Genomic DNA, 27,062 nt, shown 5'->3' on the forward strand with positions numbered 1-27,062 from the left:
CAGAGTTGGCTGCCCGGCCAAACTGAGCAATCTGGGGAGAAGGGCCTTGGTCAGAGTGGTGACTAAGAACCCGACGGTCACTCTAACAGAGCACCAGAGTTCCTCTGTGGGGATAGGAGAACCTTCCAGAAGGACAACCATCTCTGCAGCACTCCCCCAATCAGGCCTTTATGGTAGAATGGGCAGACGGAAGCCAGTCCTCACGTAAAATTAAGATTTCCTCCTAAGTGTCCACAGAATGTTTCTAATGTACAGAAAACAGTTCAACAGTCCCTACGATGAAATACCTGTAGGTTCTAAACATGCCTCGGGTGAAGTAAATACATTCATTCCATGTTACAGCAAATGCACATTATACTCCTTGTAAATTACATAGAAAAAGACGACAGATATCACAGTATGCCTCCTAGTTATACCAAACGAGTCTTTCATTTTGATACGTTTGTCCAGAAACATGTGTTCAAATGTCACCGGCTTCTGTTTGTTACAAGGTGGGGTGTCATAGCCTGACTCCTCCTTTTTTCCTCCCCTTGGAATCCACATTCCTGGCGCCCAATAGTCTGGCTGGTAAACCCCAGTAGTACGGTAGTTGTAAAAGATGGTCGGTAGATCACCAGAGCGTCTGTCTTTTTGTCTCCTCGAACCTCCCCAGGGGACACGCAAAATCTTTTGTTTTGGAGGGTGTGGCCTATATTGTAGCAATTACCAACAAATGACAGCAATAGGCTAATGTTATTTATTTGACATTTACATACTTATAGCCTATCTTTTAACTAAATAGACCGAACTTCATTTGGCCAACAAAATGAAACCAAACACTTTTTTGCATATTTAAAGAACTTTAGGTTTAGATTCTTAAGTAGATATGCAATAATGATAATGAGAAAACAAATGATAAATGTGATAGAAAATTTAAATAAAAAAATCTTTGTCCACTACAATATTAAAACTCAACTCTTGTCGGTTTCTTTTCACTGTACTCCGTCTCCTCCATCTTTAATTTGACTTGAATGAAAAAGTCGTCCATCTTTAATTTGACTTGAATGAAAAAGTCGTCCATCTTTTAATTTGACTTGAATGAAAAAGTCCTCCATCTTTTAATTTGACTTGAATGAAAAAGTCCTCCATCTTTGCAATCGACAGCAGCAGTTGCGCGTGAGGTGAGCAGCTGGAACCAGCTGGGCATTTTTTAAATATATTTTTTAACCTTTATTTAAATAGGCAAGTCTTTTAAGAACAAATTCTTATTTTCAATGACGGCCTGGGAACAGTGGGTTAACTGCCTGTTCAGGGGCAGAACGACAGATTTGTAACTTGTCAGCTCGGGGATATGAACTTGCAACCTTTCGGTTACTAGTCCAACGCTCTAACCACTAGGCTACCTGCTGGTTACTAGTCCAACACTAACCACTAGGCTACCTGCTGGTTACTAGTCCAATGCTCTAACCACTAGGCTACCTGCTGGTCACTAGTCCAACACTCTAACCACTAGGCTACCTGCTGGTTACTAGTCCAACGCTCTAACCACTAGGCTACCTGCTGGTTACTAGTCCAACACTCTAACCACTACGCTACCTGCTGGTTACTAGTCCAACACTCTAACCACTAGGCTACCTGCTGGTTACTAGTCCAACGCTCTAACCACTACGCTACCTGCTGGTTACTAGTCCAACACTCTAACCACTAGGCTACCTGCTGGTTACTAGTCCAACGCTCTAACCACTAGGCTACCTGCTGGTCACTAGTCCAACACTCTAACCACTAGGCTACCTGCTGGTTACTAGTCCAACGCTCTAACCACTAGGCTACCTGCTGGTTACTAGTCCAACGCTCTAACCACTAGGCTACCTGCTGGTTACTAGTCCAACACTCTAACCACTAGGCTACCTGCTGGTTACTAGTCCAACACTCTAACCACTAGGCTACCTGCTGGTTACTAGTTCAACACTCTAACCACTAGGCTACCTGCTGGTTACTAGTCCAACACTCTAACCACTAGGCTACCTGCTGGTTACTAGTCCAACACTCTAACCACTAGGCTACCTGCTGGTTACTAGTTCAACACTCTAACCACTAGGCTACCCTGCCGCCCCATAAGCTGTATGTTTTATTGAGTTGCAATTGGCTGACACATAACAAGCGTGCGCTGCTTTCATCATGCCACACACATTAAATTAACAGAGGACAGGTGCAATCGGGTCCAGTCGATAAATCCATTCACTTAACAGAAGACGGGTCCAGTCGATAAATAGATTTAAATTAACAGTGGACGGGTCCAGTCGATTTTAAATACATTTTAATTGCACCTACCGAGACCCGTGCCAATTATATCAGACCTGACCCAGGTCCTAGACAACAGTAAGAATTTGGGACACGGACCTGGAATTTGTGTCTCCAGGGTCCTAGAAGACATCTAACCTACAGGATTAACCCAAATACAGATCTGGAGTCTGTTCATAAACAAGTGTCTGCTTAGAGCAATTTACTGTCTTCACCTAAGTACAGGTCTGGGTACAGCTCATAAATAATGTGTCAGTTACCTAGTGTCTATTGTCATCACCCAAATACAGGTCTGGAATCTGTTCATAAACAAGTGTCAGCTTAGAGCTATCTACTGTCGTCACCCAAATACAGGTCTGGGAACAGCTCATAAACAAGTGGTCAGCTACCTAGTATATACTGTTTTCACCCAAATACAGGTCTGAGGTCAGAATCTAAATATGTTTAGGCCGTTGCTAGTGTTAACTGGTTGAATCCATAAACATGTTTTGTTCATCTGAGAATAGCCCCTTAGCTGCCTGTCTGTCTCAGCCTGGGGAAGTCTGCGTGTACTTATAGGCTCATTCTAAAAAACCCTCTTCGCTGCTTGTTTGTGTTGTGGCGGTGACTCTCTCACTAAGAACCTTTTAAGACGGCAGCAGGAGGACGGAGGCAGTGAGAGCAGGGTTCGGACTAGTCCTGACGACACTGTAAATAATATTCGGTGCCGTCGAAAGGGCTGGTACTGTATACTGGAGCTGGCCTACTGGAAGACGGTCATGTTTTAATGCTTATTCGAATTACTACTTGCCTGGTAGGTATATGTTTTGTTTGGTCCTTCTGCTTCTGCATAGTAGTTGTTCTGTGCAATTTGTTTGAAAACTAGACATTAGCAGTAGGTTTTTAGCTAGTGTAGGTTGCTAACCGGGAGGCTTTGTATTGTCATCAGCCAGCTAATGGTGGGGAAAGGGGATACCTCGGCAGTTGCACAACTGAATTCATTCAACCGAAATGTCTTCCGCATTTACCTCAACACCTCTGAACACCTCTGAGGGGAGCTGCCAACAGTCAACATCAACATCAACATTCACTGCAGTTGTTGTGGGTGTTTAACTGCTTTGCTCAAAGGGCAGAATGGCAGATTATTCTGATTGGGAGACTGTATAGTGGTATCAACTAGGTAGTAGCTAGTACTGGCTAATAACTGGGAGACTGTATAGTGGTATCAACTAGGTAGTAGCTAGTACTGGCTAATAACTGGGAGACTGTATAGTGGTATCAGCTAGGTGGTAGCTGATGACTGGGAGACTGTATAGAGGTATCAGCTAGGTGGTAGCTAGTACTGGCTGATGACTGGGAGACTGTATATAGGTATCAGCTAGGTGGTAGCTAGTACTGGCTGATAACTGGGAGACTGTATAGTGGTATCAACTAGGTAGTAGCTAGTACTGGCTAATAACTGGGAGACTGTATAGTGGTATCAACTAGGTAGTAGCTAGTACTGGCTAATAACTGGGAGACTGTATAGTGGTATCAGCTAGGTGGTAGCTGATGACTGGGAGACTGTATAGAGGTATCAGCTAGGTGGTAGCTAGTACTGGCTGATAAATGGGAGACTGTATAGAGGTATCAGCTAGGTGCTGGCTGATGACTGGGAGACTGTATAGTGGTATCAGCTAGGTGGTAGCTGATGACTGGGAGACTGTATAGAGGTATCAGCTAGGTGGTAGCTAGTACTGGCTGATGATTGGGAGACTGTATAGTGGTATCAACTAGGTAGTAGCTAGTACTGGCTAATAACTGGGAGACTGTATAGTGGTATCAGCTAGGTGGTAGCTAGTACTGGCTGATGACTGGGAGACTGTATAGAGGTATCAGCTAGGTGGTAGCTAGTACTGGCTGATAACTGGGAGACTGTATAGTGGTATCAACTAGGTAGTAGCTAGTACTGGCTAATAACTGGGAGACTGTATAGTGGTATCAACTAGGTAGTAGCTAGTACTGGCTAATAACTGGGAGACTGTATAGTGGTATCAGCTAGGTGGTAGCTGATGACTGGGAGACTGTATAGAGGTATCAGCTAGGTGGTAGCTAGTACTGGCTGATGACTGGGAGACTGTATATAGGTATCAGCTAGGTGGTAGCTAGTACTGGCTGATAACTGGGAGACTGTATAGTGGTATCAACTAGGTAGTAGCTAGTACTGGCTAATAACTGGGAGACTGTATAGTGGTATCAACTAGGTAGTAGCTAGTACTGGCTAATAACTGGGAGACTGTATAGTGGTATCAGCTAGGTGGTAGCTGATGACTGGGAGACTGTATAGAGGTATCAGCTAGGTGGTAGCTAGTACTGGCTGATAAATGGGAGACTGTATAGAGGTATCAGCTAGGTGCTGGCTGATGACTGGGAGACTGTATAGTGGTATCAGCTAGGTGGTAGCTGATGACTGGGAGACTGTATAGAGGTATCAGCTAGGTGGTAGCTAGTACTGGCTGATGATTGGGAGACTGTATAGTGGTATCAACTAGGTAGTAGCTAGTACTGGCTAATAACTGGGAGACTGTATAGTGGTATCAGCTAGGTGGTAGCTAGTACTGGCTGATGACTGGGAGACTGTATAGAGGTATCAGCTAGGTGGTAGCTAGTACTGGCTGATGATTGGGAGACTGTATAGTGGTATCAACTAGGTAGTAGCTAGTACTGGCTAATAACTGGGAGACTGTATAGTGGTATCAGCTAGGTGGTAGCTAGTACTGGCTGATGACTGGGAGACTGTATAGTGGTATCAGCTAGGTGGTAGCTAGTACTGGCTGATGACTGGGAGACTGTATAGTGGTATCAGCTAGGTGCTGGCTGATGACTGGGAGGTGCTGATATTGGATCGGTGTAGCCTTTTATATCATAATGAATATACTGATATGGATACTGATCCTACATGATCATCCTGCTCCAAGGCTCTTTATGGATACTGGCCCAAATCAGATGCCATCTTATCTGGATGGAAACCCAGTGGAGGAGAACGCAGTGAAATGTGATCAGACTTTTATAGCAGCTGTCAGCAGGGGCCTTGTTGTGGTGTCAATATGCTACTCCCAACGCTGAACACACAGCTCTCATCTCATTCCCCACACACTCTTTTTATAGCCTTTATATATAGTCTTTTTATAGCCTGGCTGCCGACAGTGTCCAGCTAACGGGGATGATTTGATTATTTTTAAAGTGCAGATGACGATACAATGATTTTCCTATTGTGACTGGTTATCAGAGTTGTCCTCTGCTTACGTTGACACACACACACACACACACACACACACACACACACACACACACACACACACACACACACACACACACACACACACACACACACACACACACACACACACACACACACACACACACACACGATTGGGCGGTATCAAGATGTTCATACCGTTCTTGTATTACTGGCAGTGAAAGGACGCTATTCCCTATTCCCACTCCCTATTCCCACTCCCTATTCCCACTCCCTATTCCCACTCCCTATTCCCATTCCCTATTCCCACTCCCTATTCCTATTCCCACTCCCTATTCCCACTCCCTATTCCCACTCCCTATTCCCACTCCCTATTCCCACTCCCTATTCCCACTCCCTTTTCCCATTCCCTATTCCCACTCCCTATTCCCACTCCCTATTCCCATTCCCTATTCCCACTCCCTATTCCCACCCTCCCCCTATTCCCACTCCCTATTCCCACTCCCTATTCCCACTCCCTATTCCCACTCCCTATTCCCACTCCCTATTCCCACTCCCTATTCCCACTCCCTATTCCCACTCCCTATTCCCACTCCCTATTCCCACTCCCTATTCCCACTCCCTATTCCCACTCCCTATTCCCACTCCCTATTCCCACTCCCTATTCCCACTCCCTATTCCCACTCCCTATTCCCACTCCCTATTCCCACTCCCTATTCCCACTGCCTATTCCTATTCCCACTCCCTATTCCTATTCCCACTCCCTATTCCCACTCCCTATTCCCTATTCCCACTCCCTATTCCCACTCCCTATTCCTACTCCCTATTCCCTATTCCCACTCCCTATTCCCACTCCCTATTCCCACTCCCTATTCCCATTCCTAAAAGTACCCCGGTATACGGAACTCTACCCCAGCCCCACACTCCCTTTAGTGGGCTTGTGTTCATCAAATACGACACCTCTCATCCACCTTTTGTCTTCTTCATTCAATCTGTGTTACCAGTATTCAGTAGACTCACAGGATATCTATCCTAATCATGACCTCTAACCTCTCTCTCTTCTTCACTCACCCTGTGTTACCAGTATTCAGTAGACTCACAGGATATCTATCCTAATCATGACCTCTTAACCTCTCTCTCTTCTTCACTCACCCTGTGTTACCAGTATTCAGTAGACTCACAGGATATCTATCCTAATCATGACCTCTAACCTCTCTCTCTTCTTCACTCACCCTGTGTTACCAGTATTCAGTAGACTCACAGGATATCTATCCTAATCATGACCTCTAACCTCTCTCTCTTCTTCACTCACCCTGTGTTACCAGTATTCAGTAGACTCACAGGATATCTATCCTAATCATGACCTCTAACCTCTCTCTCTTCTTCACTAACCCTGTGTTACCAGTATTCAGTAGACTCACAGGATATCTATCCTAATCATGACCTCTAACCTCTCTCTCTTCTTCACTCACCCTGTGTTACCAGTATTCAGTAGACTCACAGGATATCTATCCTAATCATGACCTCTAACCTCTCTCTCTTCTTCACTCACCCTGTGTTACCAGTATTCAGTAGACTCACAGGATATCTATCCTAATCATGACCTCTAACCTCTCTCTCTTCTTCACTCACCCTGTGTTACCAGTATTCAGTAGACTCACAGGATATCTATCCTAATCATGACCTCTAACCTCTCTCTCTTCTTCACTAACCCTGTGTTACCAGTATTCAGTAGACTCACAGGATATCTATCCTAATCATGACCTCTAACCTCTCTCTCTTCTTCACTCACCCTGTGTTACCAGTATTCAGTAGACTCACAGGATATCTATCCTAATCATGACCTCTAACCTCTCTCTCTTCTTCACTCACCCTGTGTTACCAGTATTCAGTAGACTCACAGGATATCTATCCTAATCATGACCTCTAACCTCTCTCTCTTCTTCACTCACCCTGTGTTACCAGTACTCAGTAGACTCTCAGGATATCTAGCCTAGTCATGACCTCTAACCTCTCTCTCTTCTTCACTCACCCTGTGTTACCAGTACTCAGTAGACTCTCAGGATATCTAGCCTAGTCATGACCTCTAACCTCTCTTTGTTTTGTTTTGTTTGTCAGATGAGGGAAGGGTGTAGATGGGACTGTCTCAGCTCTGAGCCATGGAATACTCCCTCCGTCCGCCACTAGCCTGCTCTTCTCCACAGACTGACCTCCAGACGTTCAGTTAGCGACACGTTGCTCCCCTCCATCTGAACACAACCAGGAAGGGGAAGAAGTCACAGCAGAGCTCCGTACGCACAGAGGGAAGGATTTACAGCTCCTCTCCAACATATTAACAGCTAGCTCACTTTAGCTAGTTAGGGCTTCGTTGTCCCTTGTTTTCTCTGTGGATTTGGGATTTTTTTAGATTTTTATAGAGAGTCAAGATGGTGGATTTACAGGAGTACCTGTGGATGGTGATCCTGGGCTTCGTCATAGCCTTCATCCTGGCGTTCTCTGTTGGGGCCAACGACGTGGCCAACTCGTTTGGGACGGCGGTGGGGTCGGGGGTGGTGACTCTGAGACAGGCCTGTATCCTGGCGTCCATCTTTGAGACTTTGGGTTCCATGCTGCTTGGAGCCAAGGTGGGGGAGACCATACGGAAAGGCATCATAGACGTCAACCTCTACAACGAGACGGTGCCTGTTCTCATGGCGGGGGAGGTCAGCGCCATGGTCGGTACGTATATACCATACCCTGTACTGTACGTATACCATACCCTGTCGTCCTCGAGTATGCCATGGTCGGTACGTATACCATACCCTGTACTGTACGTATACCATACCCTGTCGTCCTCGAGTATCGCCATCGTCGGTGCGTATACCATACCCTGTCGTCCTCTAGTATCGCCATGGTCGGTACGTATACCATACCCTGTCGTCCTCGAGTATCGCCATGGTCTGTACTGTACGTATACCATACCCTGTACTGTACGTATATACCATACCCTGTACTGTACGTATACCATACCCTGTCGTCCTCTAGTATCGCCATGGTCGGTACGTATACCATACCCTGTCGTCCTCTAGTATCGCCATGGTCGGTACGTATATACCATACCCTGTACTGTACGTATACCATACCCTGTCGTCCTCGAGTATCGCCATGATCGGTACATATATACCATACCCTGTACTGTGCGTATACCATACCCTGTCGTCCTCTAGTATCGCCATGGTCGGTATGTATACCATACCCTGTCGTCCTCTAGTATCGCCATGGTCGGTATGTATACCATACCCTGTCGTCCTCGAGTATCGCCATGATCGGTACATATATACCATACCCTGTACTGTGCGTATACCATACCCTGTCGTCCTCTAGTATCGCCATGGTCGGTATGTATACCATACCCTGTCGTCCTCTAGTATCGCCATGGTCGGTACGTATACCATACCCTGTCGTCCTCTAGTATCGCCATGGTCGGTATGTATACCATACCCTGTCGTCCTCTAGTATCGCCATGGTCGGTACGTATACCATACCCTGTCGTCCTCGAGTATCGCCATGGTCTGTACTGTACGTATACCATACCCTGTACTGTACGTATACCATACCCTGTCGTCCTCTAGTATCGCCATGGTCGGTACGTATACCATACCCTGTACTGTACGTATACCATACCCTGTCGTCCTCGAGTATCGCAATGGTCGGTACGTATACCATACCCTGTACTGTACGTATACCATACCCTGTCGTCCTCGAGTATCGCCATGGTCGGTACGTATACCATACCCTGTCGTCCTCTAGTATCGCCATGGTCGGTACGTATACCATACCCTGTCGTCCTCTAGTATCGCCATGGTCGGTACGTATACCATACCCTGTCGTCCTCTAGTATCGCCATGGTCGGTACATATATACCATACCCTGTACTGTACGTATACCATACCCTGTCGTCCTCGAGTATCGCCATGGTCGGTACGTATACCATACCCTGCCGTCCTCGAGTATCGCCATGGTCGGTACATATATACCATACCCTGTACTGTACGTATACCATACCCTGTCGTCCTCTAGTATCGCCATGGTCGGTACGTATACCATACCCTGTACTGTACGTATATACCATACCCTGTACTGTACGTATACCATACCCTGTCGTCCTCTAGTATCGCCATGGTCGGTATGTATACCATACCCTGTCGTCCTCTAGTATCGCCATGGTCGGTACGTATACCATACCCTGTACTGTACGTATACCATACCCTGTACTGTACGTATACCATACCCTGTACTGTACGTATACCATACCCTGTCGTCCTCGAGTATCGCCATGGTCGGTACGTATACCATACCCTGTCGTCCTCGAGTATCGCCATGGTCGGTGCGTATACCATACCCTGTCGTCCTCGAGTATCGCCATGGTCGGTACGTATACCATACCCTGTCGTCCTCGAGTATCGCCATGGTCGGTACGTATACCATACCCTGTACTGTACGTATACCATACCCTGTCGTCCTCGAGTATCGGCCACGTCTTATAATGTTACCAGATGTTCAGTTTTTCCATCCGTGTTTCCTGAATTCCTCTCTAAGTGCATTGGATGAGGTCTGAGGGAGGGACCGTGGATCCCTTTCCTCCAATGAGCTTTGAGAGAAATTGAGCTTGAAGGGATTTAACAGCTAGTAACCAATGTTTTCAGTCATAACCTGTGTTTTAATTCTCACGGAAGGTTCATATCTCATAGCTTGTACGACGTCTGTCTCTGTCTGTCTGTCTCGGTCTGTCTCGGTCTCTTTGTCTGTCTCTTTGTCTGTCTCTTTGTCTGTCTCTTTGTCTGTCTCTTTGTCTGTCTCTTTCTCTGTGTGTCTTTCTCTCTCTCTGTATCTCTTTCTCTCTCTCTCTCTCTCTCTCTCTGTATCTCTCTCTGTATCTCTGTATCTCTCTCTCTCTCTCTCTGTATCTCTCTCTCTCTGTATCTCTCTGTATCTCTCTCTCTCTCTGTATCTCTCCCCCTCGCTGTCTTTGTGTGTGTCTCTCTCTTTTTCCACAGGGTCAGCGATTTGGCAGCTCATCGCCTCTTTTCTCAAACTACCCATCTCCGGGACGCATTGCATCGTTGGATCGACCATCGGGTTCTCCATGGTGGCCATCGGCACCAAGGGTGTCCAGTGGATGCAGCTGGTCAAGATTGGTATGTCTATGACAACGTTACCCAGCATGCTCTGAAGTTGGGTTTACTATCTATGACTCTTTTAGCCCACCAAGGGTGTCCAGTGGATGCAGCTGGTCAAGATTAGTATGTCTATGACTACGTTACCCAGCATGCTCTGAAGTTGGGCTTACGATCTATGACTATTTTAGCCCACCAAGGGCTAGTCTTCCCATGTCTGAGTAGGGTTGGGCTGTATACCATGTGATACTATATATACCCTACAGTATGATACTATATATACCCTACCATATGATACTATATATACCCTACAGTATGATACGATATATACCCTACCATATGATACTATATATACCCTACAGTATGATACGATATATACCCTACAGTATGATACTATATATACCCTACCATAGTATACTATATATACCCTACAGTATGATACTATATATACCCTACCATAGTATACTATATATACCCTACAGTATGATACTATATATACCCTACAGTATGATACTATATATACCCTACAGTATGATACTATATATACCCTACCATATGATACTATATATACCCTACCATATGATACTATATATACCCTACCATATGATACTATATATACCCTACAGTATGATACTATATATACCCTACAGTATGATACTATATATACCCTACAGTATGATACTATATATACCCTACAGTATGATACTATATATACCCTACCATAGTATACTATATATACCCTACAGTATGATACTATATATACCCTACCATAGTATACTATATATACCCTACAGTATGATACTATATATACCCTACAGTATGATACTATATATACCCTACCATAGTATACTATATATACCCTACAGTATGATACTATATATACCCTACCATAGTATACTATATATACCCTACAGTATGATACGATATATACCCTACAGTATGATACGATATATACCCTACCGTATGATACGATATATACCCTACAGTATGATACTATATATACCCTACCATAGTATACTATATATACCCTACAGTATGATACTATATATACCCTACCATAGTATACTATATATACCCTACAGTATGATACTATATATACCCTACCATAGTATACTATATATACCCTACAGTATGATACTATATATACCCTACCATAGTATACTATATATACCCTACAGTATGATACTATATATACCCTACAGTATGATACTATATATACCCTACAGTATGATACTATATATACCCTACAGTATGATACTATATATACCCTACAGTATGATACTATATATACCCTACAGTATGATACTATATATACCCTACCATAGTATACTATATATACCCTACCATAGTATACTATATATACCCTACAGTATGATACGATATATACCCTACAGTATGATACTATATATACCCTACAGTATGATACTATATATACCCTACAGTATGATACTATATATACCCTACCATAGTATACTATATATACCCTACAGTATGATACTATATATACCCTACCATAGTATACTATATATACCCTACAGTATGATACTATATATACCCTACCATAGTATACTATATATACCCTACAGTATGATACTATATATACCCTACCATAGTATACTATATATACCCTACAGTATGATACTATATATACCCTACAGTATGATCCTAAAGACTCTCAGACCATGACTAACAAGATTATCTTATCTGATGAAACCAAGATTGACTGGGAGACTAGTTAGGATCGAGTGAAAGATGAACGGAGAAAAGTACAGAGAGATCCTTGATGAAAACCTGCTCCAGAGTGCTCAGGACATCAGACTGGGGGATCAGACTGGGGTGAAGGTTCACCGACCAACAGGACAATGACCCTAAGCACACAGCCAACACGGGGCAGCAGGTAGCCTAGTGCTTAGAGCGTTGGATGAGTAACCGAAAGGTTGCAATTTCAAATCCCTGAGCTGACAAGGTACAAATCTGTCGTTCTGCCCCTAAACAAGGCAGTTAACCCACTGTTTCCCGGTAGGCTGTCATTGAAAATAAGATTTTGTTCTTAATTAACTGACTTGCCTAGTTAAATAAAGGTAAAATTAAAAATTATTTAAAAAAATTAAAAAATACACTGCAGAAGTGTCTTTGGGACGAGTCTCTGAATGTCCTTGAGTGGCCCAGCCAGAGGTCAAACTTGAACCGGAGAGACAGGAAAATAGCCTCGAGATTGTAATCGCTGCCAAAGGTGCTTCAACAGATTACTGAGTAAAAGGGTCTGAATACTTATGTCAATGTGATATTCCAGTTTAATCTAAATCACTAGTCAAATGGCAATTGCTATATTTGCTTAAAAATTACATCTCATTTGCATCTCATCTCATAAATGTAACGTAAACAAGTATTCTTACTAAAAGAAGCTTTCGTATCAAAACCGACTCATTACTAAGAAGTTAGTTAATCTAAAAACGTGGAAGTGTGGAAATGTTCTACAACGAGATCAACTTGTGGTTGAAGTTGTTGTTTTATACTGTTTCATCAATCAGATTTGAGACCCGTTTAATATAAGTGTGTGGGCGGGTAATGCACAACTCATAAAGCAATTCAGAACCTTGATTATTCAAAACCATAAAAATATCCTCAAAAAATTGGGGGGGGGGCCCAGCCCTATGACCGAGTCTAATATGGAACCTATGTTAGGTTGACTGTTTGTCCACATTACCCAGCGTGCTTTGGGATAGGGTTGACTACTGTCTTATGACTTCATTGCCCAGCCTTCTCGGGTCTGTGGTCTAATCCCAAATGAGTAGTTATTCAGGATACAAGGTGATTTGTACATCTTTCAGTTTGTGATCCGAATCAATTCTCTAAAACATGACCTTATGACTACGTTACCCAGCCTGCCCCTCTCTTCCTTCCTACAAGTTGCGTCCTGGTTCATCTCTCCCTTGCTGTCTGGACTGATGTCGGGGTTCCTCTTCTTCCTCATCAGACACTTCATCCTCAGTAAGGTGAGTTACCAGTAGTCACATTATACACTATTTGCAGTTCTCTGTGTGTGTACGTGTCTGTGCTGACCTGTGTTTGTGTGTGTGTGTGTGTTTTCAGGATGACCCTGTCCCCAACGGTCTCCGTGCCCTGCCAGTGTTTTACGCCTCAACGATAGGCATCAACGCCTTCTCCATCCTCTACACTGGCGCTCCATGTAAGAACTGGGACTTAACCTAACCCTGGCCCTAACACTAGACTGGCGGTCCATGTAGGAACTGAGACTTAACCTAACCCCTAACACTAGACTGGTGGTCCATGTAAGAACTGAGACTTAACCTAACCCCTAACACTAGACTGGCGCTCCATGTAAGAACTGAGACTTAACCTAACCCCTAACACTAGACTGGCGCTCCATGTAAGAACTGAGACTTAACCTAACCCCTAACACTAGACTGGCGCTCCATGTAAGAACTGAGACTTAACCTAACCCCTAACACTAGACTGGTGGTCCATGTAAGAACTGAGACTTAACCTAACCCCTAACACTAGACTGGTGGTCCATGTAAGAACTGGGACTTAACCTAACCCTGGCCCTAACACTAGACTGGCGCTCCATGTAAGAACTGAGACTTAACCTAACCCTGGTCCTAACACTAGACTGGTGGTCCATGTAAGAACTGGGACTTAACCTAACCCTGGCCCTAACACTAGACTGGCGCTCCATGTAAGAACTGAGACTTAACCTAACCCTGGTCCTAACACTAGACTGGCGCTCCATGTAGGAACTGAGACTTAACCTAACCCTGGTCCTAACACTAGACTGGCGCTCCATGTAAGAACTGAGACTTAACCTAACCCTGGCCCTAACACTAGACTGGCGCTCCATGTAAGAACTGAGACTTAACCTAACCCTGGTCCTAACACTAGACTGGTGGTCCATGTAGGAACTGAGACTTAACCTAACCCCTAACACTAGACTGGTGGTCCATGTAAGAACTGAGACTTAACCTAACCCTGGTCCTAACACTAGACTGGTATTCCATGTAGGAACTGAGACTTAACCTAACCCTGGTCCTAACACTAGACTGGTATTCCATGTAGGAACTGAGACTTAACCTAACCCTGGTCCTAACACTAGACTGGTATTCCATGTAGGAACTGAGACTTAACCTAACCCTGGTCCTAACACTAGACTGGTATTCCATGTAGGAACTGAGACTTAACCTAACCCTGGTCCTAACACTAGACTGGTATTCCATGTAGGAACTGAGACTTAACCTAACCCTGGTCCTAACACTAGACTGGTATTCCATGTAGGAACTGAGACTTAACCTAACCCTGGCCCTAACACTAGACTGGTGGTCCATGTAGGAACTGAGACTTAACCTAACCCTGGTCCTAACACTAGACTGGTGGTCCATGTAGGAACTGAGACTTAACCTAACCCCTAACACTAGACTGGTGGTCCATGTAAGAACTGAGACTTAACCTAACCCTGGCCCTAACACTAGACTGGTGGTCCATGTAGGAACTGAGACTTAACCTAACCCTGGCCCTAACACTAGACTGGTGGTCCATGTAGGAACTGAGACTTAACCTAACCCTGGTCCTAACACTAGACTGGTATTCCATGTAGGAACTGAGACTTAACCTAACCCTGGTCCTAACACTAGACTGGTGGTCCATGTAAGAGCTTCACCATCTTTATTTCTAGCACTATACCAGTGTCTATCATGTGGAAACTGGGATTTCTTTCTTCAATTATGTTTTGCATTGCTGGGCTTACCACTCTGTTTCGACGTGTGTGTGTGTGTGTGTGTGTGTCTCTCTCTCTCCCGCTCAGTGCTAGGTCTGGAGATGTTACCGGTGTGGGCTATAGCTCTGATCACGCTGGCGGGGGCTCTGGTCTGTGCTGCCGTGGTCTGGTTCGCTGTCTGCCCCTGGATGAGACGGAAGATAACAAGTAGGTCACTGTCGTGTGTGTGTGTGTGTGTGTGTGTGTGTGTGTGTGTGTGTGTGTGTGTGTGTGTGTGTGTGTGTGTGTGTGTGTGTGTGTGTGTGTGTGTGTGTGTGTGTGTGTGTGTGTGTGTGTGTGTGTGTGTGTGTGTGTGTGTGTGTGTGTGTGTGTGTGTGTGTTCATTTCCTGTGTGTGTGTGTGGAAGATGCTTTTATCCTCCCTATGCGCATCATGAGGTTGCTACAACCTAGCCTACAAATTAAAGTTTATAACAAGGTGCACTGTTCTGCCTTGTTATTATTCGACCATGCTGGTCATTTATGAACATTTGAACATCTTGGCCATGTTCTGTTATAATCTCCATCCGGCACAGCCAGAAGAGGACGGGCCACCCCTCATAGCCTGGTTCCTCTCTAGGTTTATAATCTCCACCCGGCACAGCCAGAAGAGGACTGGCCAACCCACAGAGCCTGGTTCCTCTCTAGGTTTCTTCCTAGGTTCTGGCCTTTCTAGGTAGTTTTTCCTAGCCACCGTGCTTCTACACCTGCATTGCTTGCTGTTTGGGGTTTTAGGCTGGGTTTCTGTACAGCACTTTGAGATATCAGCTGATGTATGAAGGGCTTTATAAATACATTTGCACAGGTTTCGAGAGACAAATTAAATCAAATCAAATCAAATTTGAGTAATCAAGAGTGACGGTGACACACTCTTGCCTGCATCGAGCTGATCCGGTGTCATTTAGTCCAACCGCTGCAAAACAGTTCTCTGTTTTTATTGGACAAATTAATGTTGGTCCCTCCTCCTTTCCGTTCCGTTTGCTTCCATTGAAGGAAAACGTTTTGCAACAGAATCGGGGGGGAATGAATACACCCCTGATCAACCACTCAGTCAGGTTTTTATTAGTTATTATTCTTACCTTGTAAAGTTACAATAATAGAATGAACATTGGTGCAATTGGTGATATTGCATCAGCAGTTTTCCTGTCATGTCATTCATTGTATACCTTATAAATCGTTATCTGACGTGTCAGAATGGTCCAGATCAACTAGCCCAATGCTAACTGTGCGAATGTGGTTTTAGCCCATAGGTAATTCTCCAATGATGGCCCCGGGGGGGAAAAGTTTAGGAACCCCACTGGCTTTGACGGTGGAGTTGAGGCTACTGTTAGACCTTCATTGCAAAACAACATGTTTTAATCTGTTTTTTTTGGTGACTTTAATGTATTTTGTATAGTTTTATCTAAAAAAAAAAAATGTTTTTTAAAACGATAATTTTTACATTTTTTTTATTTTATAGTTTTATTATTATTATGAAATTCACTGAGCAGAATGGTCCTCCCTAGCGGTGTAAAGTACTTCAGTAAAAAATACTTGAAAGTACTGCTTAAGTAGTTTTTTGGGGGGTATCTGTACTTAACTTTACTATTTCTATTTTTGACAATTTTTACTTCACTACATTCCTAAAGAAAATAATGTATTTTTTTTTACATACAATTTACATACATATACATACATACATTTTCCCTGACACCCAAAAGTATTCGCTACATTTTGAATGCTTAGCAGGACAGGAAAAGGGTCATGTGCACTGATCAAGAGAACATCCTTCCCTGACAGGACTCACAAACAGAGAACATCCCTGGTCATCCCTATTTTGATCTGGAGGACTCAGCAAACAGAAACATCCCTGGTCATCCCTACTGCATCTGATCAAAACAGAGAACATCCCTGGTCATCCCTACTGCCTCTGGTCTGGAGGACTCACTAAACAGAGAACATCCCTGGTCATCCCTACTGCCTCTGGTCTGGCAGACTCACTAAACAGAGAACATCCCTGGTCATCCCTACTGCCTCTGATCTGAAGGACTCACTAAACAGAGAACATCCCTGGTCATGATCTGGAGGACTCACTAAACAGAGAACATCCCTGGTCATCCCTACTGCCTCTGATCTGGAGGACTCACTAAACAGAGAACATCCCTGGTCATCCCTACTGCCTCTGATCTGGAGGACTCACTAAACAGAGAACATCCCTGGTCATCCCTACTGCCTCTGATCTGGAGGACTCACTAAACAGAGAACATCCCTGGTCATCCCTACTGCCTCTGGTCTGAAGGACTCACTAAACAGAGAACATCCCTGGTCATCCCTACTGCCTCTGATCTGGAGGACTCACTAAACAGAGAACATCCCTGGTCATCCCTACTGCCTCTGATCTGGAGGACTCACTAAACAGAGAACATCCCTGGTCATGCCTACTGCCTCTGGTCTGGCGGACTCACTAAACACACATGCGTTGTCTGTAGTGTTGGAGTGTGCCCCTGGCTATCTGCAAATAAAATAAAATAAAAAAAACAAGAAAATGGTGCCATTTGCTTAATGTAAGGAAGTTTAAATAAATTATACTTTTGATACTTAAGTATATTTTAGCAATTACATTTACTTTTGATACTTTTGTTATCAAATACTTTAAAACTTTTACTCGAGTAGAAGTTTACTGGGTGACTTTTACTCAAGTAGCAGTTTACTGGCTGACTTTTACTCAAGTAGAAGTTTACTGGGGGACTTTTACTCAAGTAGAAGTTTACTGGGGGACTTTTACTCAAGTAGTAGTTTACTGGGGGACTTTTACTCAAGTAGTAGTTTACTGGGGGACTTTTACTCAAGTAGTAGTTTACTGGGGGACTTTTACTCAAGTAGTAGTTTACTGGGGGACTTTTACTCAAGTAGAAGTTTACTGGGGGACTTTTACTCAAGTAGTAGTTTACTGGGGGACTTTTACTCAAGTAGAAGTTTACTGGGGGACTTTTACTCAAGTAGTAGTTTACTGGGGGACTTTTACTGAAGTAGAAGTTTACTGGGGGACTTTTACTGAAGTAGAAGTTTACTGGGGGACTTTTACTGAAGTAGAAGTTTACTGGGGGACTTTTACTGAAGTAGAAGTTTACTGGGGGACTTTTACTGAAGTAGTAGTTTACTGGGGGACTTTTACTCAAGTAGTAGAATACTGGGTGACTTTTACTCAAGTAGTAGTTTATTGGTTGAATGTTACTCAAGTAGTATTTTACTGGTTGACTGTTACTCAAGTAGTAGATTACTGGGGGACTTTTACTCAAGTAGAAGTTTACTGGGGGACTTTTCTTTTACTCTCAAGTAGTAGTTTACTGGGTGACTATTTCTCAAGTAGTAGTTTACTGGGGGACTTTTCTTTTACTCTCAAGTATGATATTTGAGTAATTTCTCCACCACTGATCCTCCCCTTCCTCCTCTGAGGAGCCTCCACTGCCTGGAAGTATTTGAGAGCTCCTTTGTGTCTATTTCTCACGCCGCCTTCAAAGCCCTCTGGACACCCAGACTGACTGAACCCTGACAGACAAAAGACTCGAGAGTCCCCCGCTACAGAGCCCCCCCCCCTCCCTGGTCTCCGGCCTCCTCAGACTGTGTACCCTTCTGAAACCAAACAGCTTCTGCCAGCCGATGTGGACGTTCACCCCCCCCTTGCTAAAAGGAAACATTTTAAACCCACTAACCCTGAACCCCAGCTAGCAAGAAAGAGATTCTGGTTGGTTAGGGGAAATTAGGAACATTCTGGAATATGTTTTTGATTGGTTAGGGTTAGGTTAGGGTTTTGGTGATTGTTAGTTATCAATGTTTTGAAAATATATAGCTTCATTATATTTTCTACATACTTATATATAGTTCCAAACTATCTATCTATATACACATTTGAAGTCGGAAGTTTACTTACACCTTAGCCAAATACATTTAAACTCTGTATTTCACAATTCCTGACAGTTAATCCTAGTAAAAAATTCCCTGTCTCAGGTCAGTTAGAATCACTACTTTATTTTAAGAATGTGAAATGTCAGAATAATAGTAGAGAGAATGAATTATTTGAGGTTTTATTTCTTTCATCACATTCCCAGTGGGTCAGAAGTTTACATATACTCAATTAGTATTTGGTAGCATTGCCTTTAAATTGTTTAACTTGGGTCAAACGTTTCGGGTAGCCTTCCACAAGCTTCCCACAATAACTTCCATTCCCCCTGACAGAGCTGGTGTAACTGAGTCAGGTTTGTAAAGGCCTCCTTGCTCGCACAAGCTTGTTCAGTTCTGCCCACAAATGTTCTATAGGATTGAGGTCAGGGCTTCACAACATGATGCTGCCACCCCCGTGCTTCACGGTTGGGATGATGTTCTTCGGCTTGCAAGCCTCCCCCTTTCTTCCAAACACAACGATGGTCATTATGGCCAAACAGTTATATATTTTTGTTTCATCAGACCAGAGGACAGTTCTCCAAAAAGAATGATCTTTGTCCCCATGTGCAGTTGCAAACCGTAGTCTGGCTTTTTTGGAGCAGTGGCTTCTTCCTTGCTGAGTGGCCTTTCAGGTTATGTCGATATAGGACTCGTTTAACTGTGGATATAGATACTTTTGTACCAGTTTCCTCCAGCATCTTCACAAGAGCGTTTGCTATTATTCTGGGATTGATTTGTACTTTTCATACCAGAGTACGTTCATCTCAAGTAGACAGAACGTGTCTCCTTCCTGAGCGGTATGACGGCTGCGTGGTCTCATGGTGTTTATACTTGCGTACCACTGTTTGTACTACTGTTTGATGTCAAGCAAAGGGGCACTGAGTTTGAAGGGAGGCCTTGAAATACATCCACAGGTACACCTCCAATTGACTCTAATGATGTCAATTAGCCTATCAGAAGCTTCTAAAGCCATGACATCATTTTCTGGGATTTTCCAAGCTGTTTAAAAGGCACAGTCAACTTAGTGTATGTAAACTTCTGACACACTGGAATTGTGATACAGTGAAATAATCTGTCTGTAAACAATTGTTGGAAAAATGACTTGTGTCATGCAGAAAGTCGATGTCCTAACAGACTTGCCAAAACTATAGTTTGTTAACAAGAAATTTGTGGAGTGGTTGAAAAACGAGTTTTCATGACTCCAACCTAAGTGTTTGTAAACTTCCGAATTCAACTGTATATGGTTATAGTCATTTAAATTTACACATGCTTTACCATCCCAATTTTTTTATGTTTTTTCTAAACAATTGTATTTATTTATTTTTTATTCTGTTTTTTGGGAGTGGAGGCAACGGGGGTAACACGTGTGTAACGATGCTGTCTCCCTGGTCAGGTCGCATGAAGAAGGAGCACGCTGCCTTGTCACGTATCTCAGACGAGTCCTTAGATCAGATCCCAGAGGAGGAGGAGGACACTCCCGTGTTCAAGGAGCTACCGGGCGCCAAGATGGCGGATGACGCTGTGCTGCCGTTAACGGGTGGCACCGGAGGAGAGTCACGGAGAGGAGAGGCCACCGGGGAGCTCAACAGCCTGGCCAATGGAGGCACTGTCCTGCCCAACGGACGGGTCTACGGTCAGTTGACCCGCTGAGCTAAAGCCTTGGCATTACCTGCCGGGGAGCTAATACAAAGAGACAGGAGAGGCTTCACCTTTCAGATGTCCATCAGTATAGAGACAGGAGAGACTTCAGGTCCCAGATGTCCATCAGTATAGAGACAGGAGAGACTTCACCTTTCAGATGTCCATCAGTATAGAGACAGGAGAGACTTCACCTTTCAGATGTCCATCAGTATAGAGACAGGAGAGACTTCAGGTCCCAGATGTCCATCAGTATAGAGACAGGAGAGACTTCACCTTTCAGATGTCCATCAGTATAGAGACAGGAGAGACTTCACCTTTCAGATGTCCATCAGTATAGAGACAGGAGAGACTTCACCTTTCAGATGTCCATCATTATAGAGACAGGAGAGACTTCACCTTTCAGATGTTCATCATTATAGAGACAGGAGAGACTTCACCTTTCAGATGTCCATCAGTATAGAGACAGGAGAGACTTCAGGTCCCAGATGTCCGTCAGTATAGAGACAGGAGAGACTTCACCTTTCAGATGTCCATCAGTATAGAGACAGGAGAGGCTTCAGGTCGCAGATGTCCATCAGTATAGAGACAGGAGAGACTTCAGGTCCCAGATATCCATCAGTATAGAGACAGGAGAGACTTCAGGTCCCAGATGTCCATCATTATAGAGACAGGAGAGACTTCACCTTTCAGATGTCCATCAGTATAGAGACAGGAGAGACTTCACCCCAGATGTCCATCAGTATAGAGACAGGAGAGACTGAACCACAGGGTTTTAACCCATAGACTTTGAGGGTCCACCACAAGATCATGTTGGCCCGCTGACAATAGTACTTCCCCGCCAAACCACCTCTGATTTTAGACCAGAGCAGTTCTGTCACGCTCATTCCTCCTGCTACCCAGGCCACTCTCACTCCATGACCTCATACTAACTTTTAGAGTTACTATATTAACGTTTAGTATTTCTTATTTCTTTCTCTGCTCCCCAGACCAGACCACTATACATGTAGTATTAGTTTAGTATGCCTGATATATTTACTGTGTTATAAACTGGGCGGTTCGAGCCCTGAATTCTCATTGGCTGACAGCTGTGGTATATCAGACCGTATACCACGCGTATGACGAAACGTTTATTTTCCTCTCTTCTCCCCCAGGGCGGACCCACTCCATGACCAACGGTACCCTGTCCATGTCCAAGTCCCCACTGTCCAACGGCAGCTTCACCTTCGGTGGGGAACACATCCGCAGCGACGGCCAGGTGTACCACACGGTTCACAAGGACTCTGGTCTCTACAAAGACCTGCTCCACAAGATCCACCTGGGACGACTGGAGGACGACCACTCCGCCCCCACGCCAGACAACAACTACCGCCTGCTGCGTCGCAACAACAGTTACACCTGCTACACGGCCGCCATCTGTGGCATGCCGGTCCAGCCGCTGATCCGCTCCGAGTCCCGAGAGGCCCGAGAGGACAGTGAGAAGCTGGTGGGGGAGGGGGAGAGGTCGGGAAGCGTGTCCTACACCAAGAAGAGGGTCCGTTACGATAGTTACTCGTCGTACTGTAACGCCGTGGCGGAGGCCGAGATCGAGGCGGAGGAGGGCGGCGTGGAGATGAAGCTGGCGTCTGACCTGGTGGGCGAGGAGGCAGGGGCGCCCGGGGCTCCCATCCCACTGGATGACTCCGCAGAAGAGGATGAAGGGGATAAGGACAAGCCGACCGTCTACCTGCTCTTCCACTTCCTGCAGATCCTCACCGCATGCTTTGGATCCTTCGCTCACGGAGGCAACGACGTCAGGTGGGTGCTCCTTCTTCCGGCTGCTTCCGGCTGCCCCCCCCTGCTTCCGGCTGCTTCCGGCTGCCTCCGGCTGCCTCCGGCTGCCTCCGGCTGCTTCCGGCTGCTTCCGGCTGCCTCCGGCTGCCTCCGGCTGCTTCCGGCTGACTAGGGATTAGAAAGGTTGAAAACGTTCTTAATATTCACAGGTTTTGCAGAGTTTGTTTCTCCACTGTTGGATTTCTGCTGTTGGAGTTTAGTTTCCTGACATTAGCAGACGAGACGACCTCTCAATATTAAGACCATTAAGATTTAGTGTTTTTCACACAAGTACAATTTTTATCAGCCCAGCATTCGCCTTATAATCCATCAAACTAGTCTCAAATAGAAAGCAACCAGCCTGACACAGACTCCCCTCTCAAACAGAAAGGAACCAGCCTGACACAGACTTCCCTCTCAAACAGAAAGGAACCTGCCTGACACAGACTCCCCTCTCAAACAGAAAGGAACCTGCCTGACACAGACTCCCCTCTCAAACAGAAAGCAACCTGCCTGACACAGACTCCCCTCTCAAACAGAAAGCAACCAGCCTGACACAGACTCCCCTCTCAAACAGAAAGGAACCAGCCTGACACAGACTCCCCTCTCAAACAGAAAGGAACCTGCCTGACACAGACTCCCCTCTCAAACAGAAAGGAACCAGCCTGACACAGACTCCCCTCTCAAACAGAAAGGAACCTGCCTGACACAGACTCCCCTCTCAAACAGAAAGGAACCAGCCTGACACAGACTCCCCTCTCCCACTACAGTAACTACCATTCATCATAACACAACTACCATATCGTATGTTATCCACATCACTATAAGTTATAGTGAGTTATTACTCAAATGTTATTGGTGACACAAATATTTAGCAGATGTTATTGCGGGTGTAGCGAAATGCTTGTGTTCCTAGCTCCAACAGTACAGTAATATCTAACTAAATGCTTGTGTTCCTAGCTCCAACAGTACAGTAATATCTAACTAAATGCTTGTGTTCCTAGCTCCAACAGTACAGTAATATCTAACTAAATGCTTGTGTTCCTAGCTCCAACAGTAGTATCTAACTAAATGCTTGTGTTCCTAGCTCCAACAGTAGTATCTAACTAAATGCTTGTGTTCCTAGCTCCAACATAGCAGTAATATCTAACTAAATGCTTGTGTTTCTAGCTCCAACAGTGCAGTAGTATCTAACTAAATGCTCGTGTTCCTAGCTCCAACAGTACAGTAGTATCTAACTAAATGCTTGTGTTCTTAGCTCCAACAGTACAGTAATATCTAACTAAATGCTTGTGTTCTTAGCTCCAACAGTACAGTAATATCTAACTAAATGCTTGTGTTCCTAGCTCCAACAGTACAGTAATATCTAACTAAATGCTTGTGTTCCTAGCTCCAACAGTGCAGTAATATCTAACTAAATGCTTGTGTTCCTAGCTACAACAGTGCAGTAGTATCTAACTAAATGCTTGTGTTCCTAGCTCCAACAGTACAGTAATATCTAACTAAATGCTTGTGTTCCTAGCTCCAACAGTACAGTAATATCTAACTAAATGCTTGTGTTCCTAGCTCCAACAGTGCAGTAGTATCTAACTAAATGCTTGTGTTCCTAGCTCCAACAGTGCAGTAGTATCTAACTAAATGCTTGTGTTCCTAGCTCCAACAGTGCAGTAGTATCTAACTAAATGCTTGTGTTCCTAGCTCCAACAGTGCAGTAGTATCTAACTAAATGCTTGTGTTCCTAGCTCCAACAGTGCAGTAGTATCTAACTAAATGCTTGTGTTCCTAGTTCCAACAGTGCAGTAGTATCTAACTAAATGCTTGTGTTCCTAGTTCCAACAGTGCAGTAATATCTAACTAAATGCTTGTGTTCCTAGCTCCAACAGTAGTATCTAACTAAATGCTTGTGTTCCTAGTTCCAACAGTGCAGTAATATCTAACTAAATGCTTGTGTTCCTAGCTACAACAGTGCAGTAGTATCTAACTAAATGCTTGTGTTCCTAGCTCCAACAGTAGTATCTAACTAAATGCTTGTGTTCCTAGCTCCAACAGTGCAGTAATATCTAACTAAATGCTTGTGTTCCTAGCTCCAACAGTGCAGTAATATCTAACTAAATGCTTGTGTTCCTAGCTCCAACAGTAGTATCTGACTAAATGCTTGTGTTCCTAGCTCCAACAGTAGTATCTAACTAAATGCTTGTGTTCCTAGCTCCAACAGTAGTATCTAACTAAATGCTTGTGTTCCTAGCTCCAACAGTGCAGTAATATCTAACTAAATGCTTGTGTTCCTAGCTACAACAGTGCAGTAGTATCTAACTAAATGCTTGTGTTCCTAGCTCCAACAGTGCAGTAATATCTAACTAAATGCTTGTGTTCCTAGCTCCAACAGTGCAGTAATATCTAACTAAATGCTTGTGTTCCTAGCTACAACAGTGCAGTAATATCTAACTAAATGCTTGTGTTCCTAGCTCCAACAGTGCAGTAATATCTAACTAAATGCTTGTGTTCCTAGCTACAACAGTAGTAATATCTAACTAAATGCTTGTGTTCCTAGCTCCAACAGTGCAGTAATATCTAACTAAATGCTTGTGTTCCTAGCTCCAACAGTGCAGTAATATCTAACTAAATGCTTGTGTTCCTAGCTCCAACAGTGCAGTAATATCTAACTAAATGCTTGTGTTCCTAGCTCCAACAGTGCAGTAATATCTAACTAAATGCTTGTGTTCCTAGCTACAACAGTGCAGTAATATCTAACTAAATGCTTGTGTTCCTAGCTCCAACAGTGCAGTAATATCTAACTAAATGCTTGTGTTCCTAGCTCCAACAGTACAGTAATATCTAACTAAATGCTTGTGTTCCTAGCTCCAACAGTAGTATCTAACTAAATGCTTGTGTTCCTAGCTCCAACAGTAGTATCTAACTAAATGCTTGTGTTCCTAGCTACAACAGTGCAGTAATATCTAACTAAATGCTTGTGTTCCTAGCTCCAACAGTGCAGTAATATCTAACTAAATGCTTGTGTTCCTAGCTCCAACAGTGCAGTAATATCTAACTAAATGCTTGTGTTCCTAGCTACAACAGTGCAGTAATATCTAACTAAATGCTTGTGTTCCTAGCTCCAACAGTGCAGTAATATCTAACTAAATGCTTGTGTTCCTAGCTCCAACAGTACAGTAGTATCTAACTAAATGCTTGTGTTCCTAGCTACAACAGTGCAGTAGTATCTAACTAAATGCTTGTGTTCCTAGCTACAACAGTACAGTAATATCTAACTAAATGCTTGTGTTCCTAGCTACAACAGTGCAGTAATATCTAACTAAATGCTTGTGTTCCTAGCTACAACAGTGCAGTAATATCTAACTAAATGCTTGTGTTCCTAGCTACAACAGTGCAGTAATATCTAACTAAATGCTTGTGTTCCTAGCTCCAACAGTGCAGTAGTATCTAACTAAATGCTTGTGTTCCTAGCTACAACAGTGCAGTAGTATCTAACTAAATGCTTGTGTTCCTAGCTACAACAGTGCAGTAGTATCTAACTAAATGCTTGTGTTCCTAGCTACAACAGTGCAGTAGTATCTAACTAAATGCTTGTGTTCCTAGCTACAACAGTAGTATCTAACTAAATGCTTGTGTTCCTAGCTACAACAGTAATATCTAACTAAATGCTTGTGTTCCTAGCTCCAACAGTGCAGTAGTATCTAACTAAATGCTTGTGTTCCTAGCTACAACAGTAGTATCTAACTAAATGCTTGTGTTCCTAGCTACAACAGTGCAGTAGTATCTAACTAAATGCTTGTGTTCCTAGCTCCAACAGTAGTATCTAACTAAATGCTTGTGTTCCTAGCTACAACAGTAGTATCTAACTAAATGCTTGTGTTCCTAGCTACAACAGTAATATCTAACTAAATGCTTGTGTTCCTAGCTACAACAGTGCAGTAGTATCTAACTAAATGCTTGTGTTCCTAGCTACAACAGTGCAGTAGTATCTAACTAAATGCTTGTGCTCCTAGTTCCAACAGTAGTATCTAACTAAATGCTTGTGTTCCTAGCTACAACAGCAATACACACTAATCTAAAAGTAAAAAAATGGAATTAAGAAATGTACAAATATTGGGATGAGCAATATTGGTATCCAGAGTGAAAATATACACACGACATGGCCAAACGTATGTGGACACCTGTTCGTCGAACTTCTCCTTCCAAAATCTATATACACTGCTCAAAAAAATAAAGGGAACACTAAAATAACACATCCTAGATCTGAATTAATG

General features: G+C 43.9%; 1 protein-coding gene across 12 annotated transcripts in view; it reads left to right on the forward strand.

Moving 5' to 3' along the window:
- The window catches only part of LOC124036662 (sodium-dependent phosphate transporter 2-like), a 116,092-nt gene that overhangs the window by 62,732 nt on the left and 26,298 nt on the right, over positions 1-27,062 (forward strand). For 11 of the 12 annotated variants that reach the window (XM_046351487.1, XM_046351498.1, XM_046351489.1 and 8 more), the window contains 7 exons: positions 7,616-8,215; positions 10,534-10,674; positions 13,564-13,649; positions 13,747-13,843; positions 15,473-15,592; positions 20,738-20,977; positions 22,137-22,779. In XM_046351487.1, coding sequence (XP_046207443.1) covers positions 7,924-8,215; positions 10,534-10,674; positions 13,564-13,649; positions 13,747-13,843; positions 15,473-15,592; positions 20,738-20,977; positions 22,137-22,779 — 1,619 coding nt within the window. In that variant the 5' untranslated portion in view covers positions 7,616-7,923. Of the gene's footprint in view, positions 1-2,927; positions 3,074-7,615; positions 8,216-10,533; positions 10,675-13,563; positions 13,650-13,746; positions 13,844-15,472; positions 15,593-20,737; positions 20,978-22,136; positions 22,780-27,062 lie in introns of those variants that run through there. The other variant, XM_046351496.1, reaches the window with a different exon arrangement.

Source organism: Oncorhynchus gorbuscha, linkage group LG05 (genome assembly GCF_021184085.1).
Source record: "Oncorhynchus gorbuscha isolate QuinsamMale2020 ecotype Even-year linkage group LG05, OgorEven_v1.0, whole genome shotgun sequence".
NCBI classification, from domain to species: Eukaryota; Metazoa; Chordata; class Actinopteri; order Salmoniformes; family Salmonidae; genus Oncorhynchus; species Oncorhynchus gorbuscha.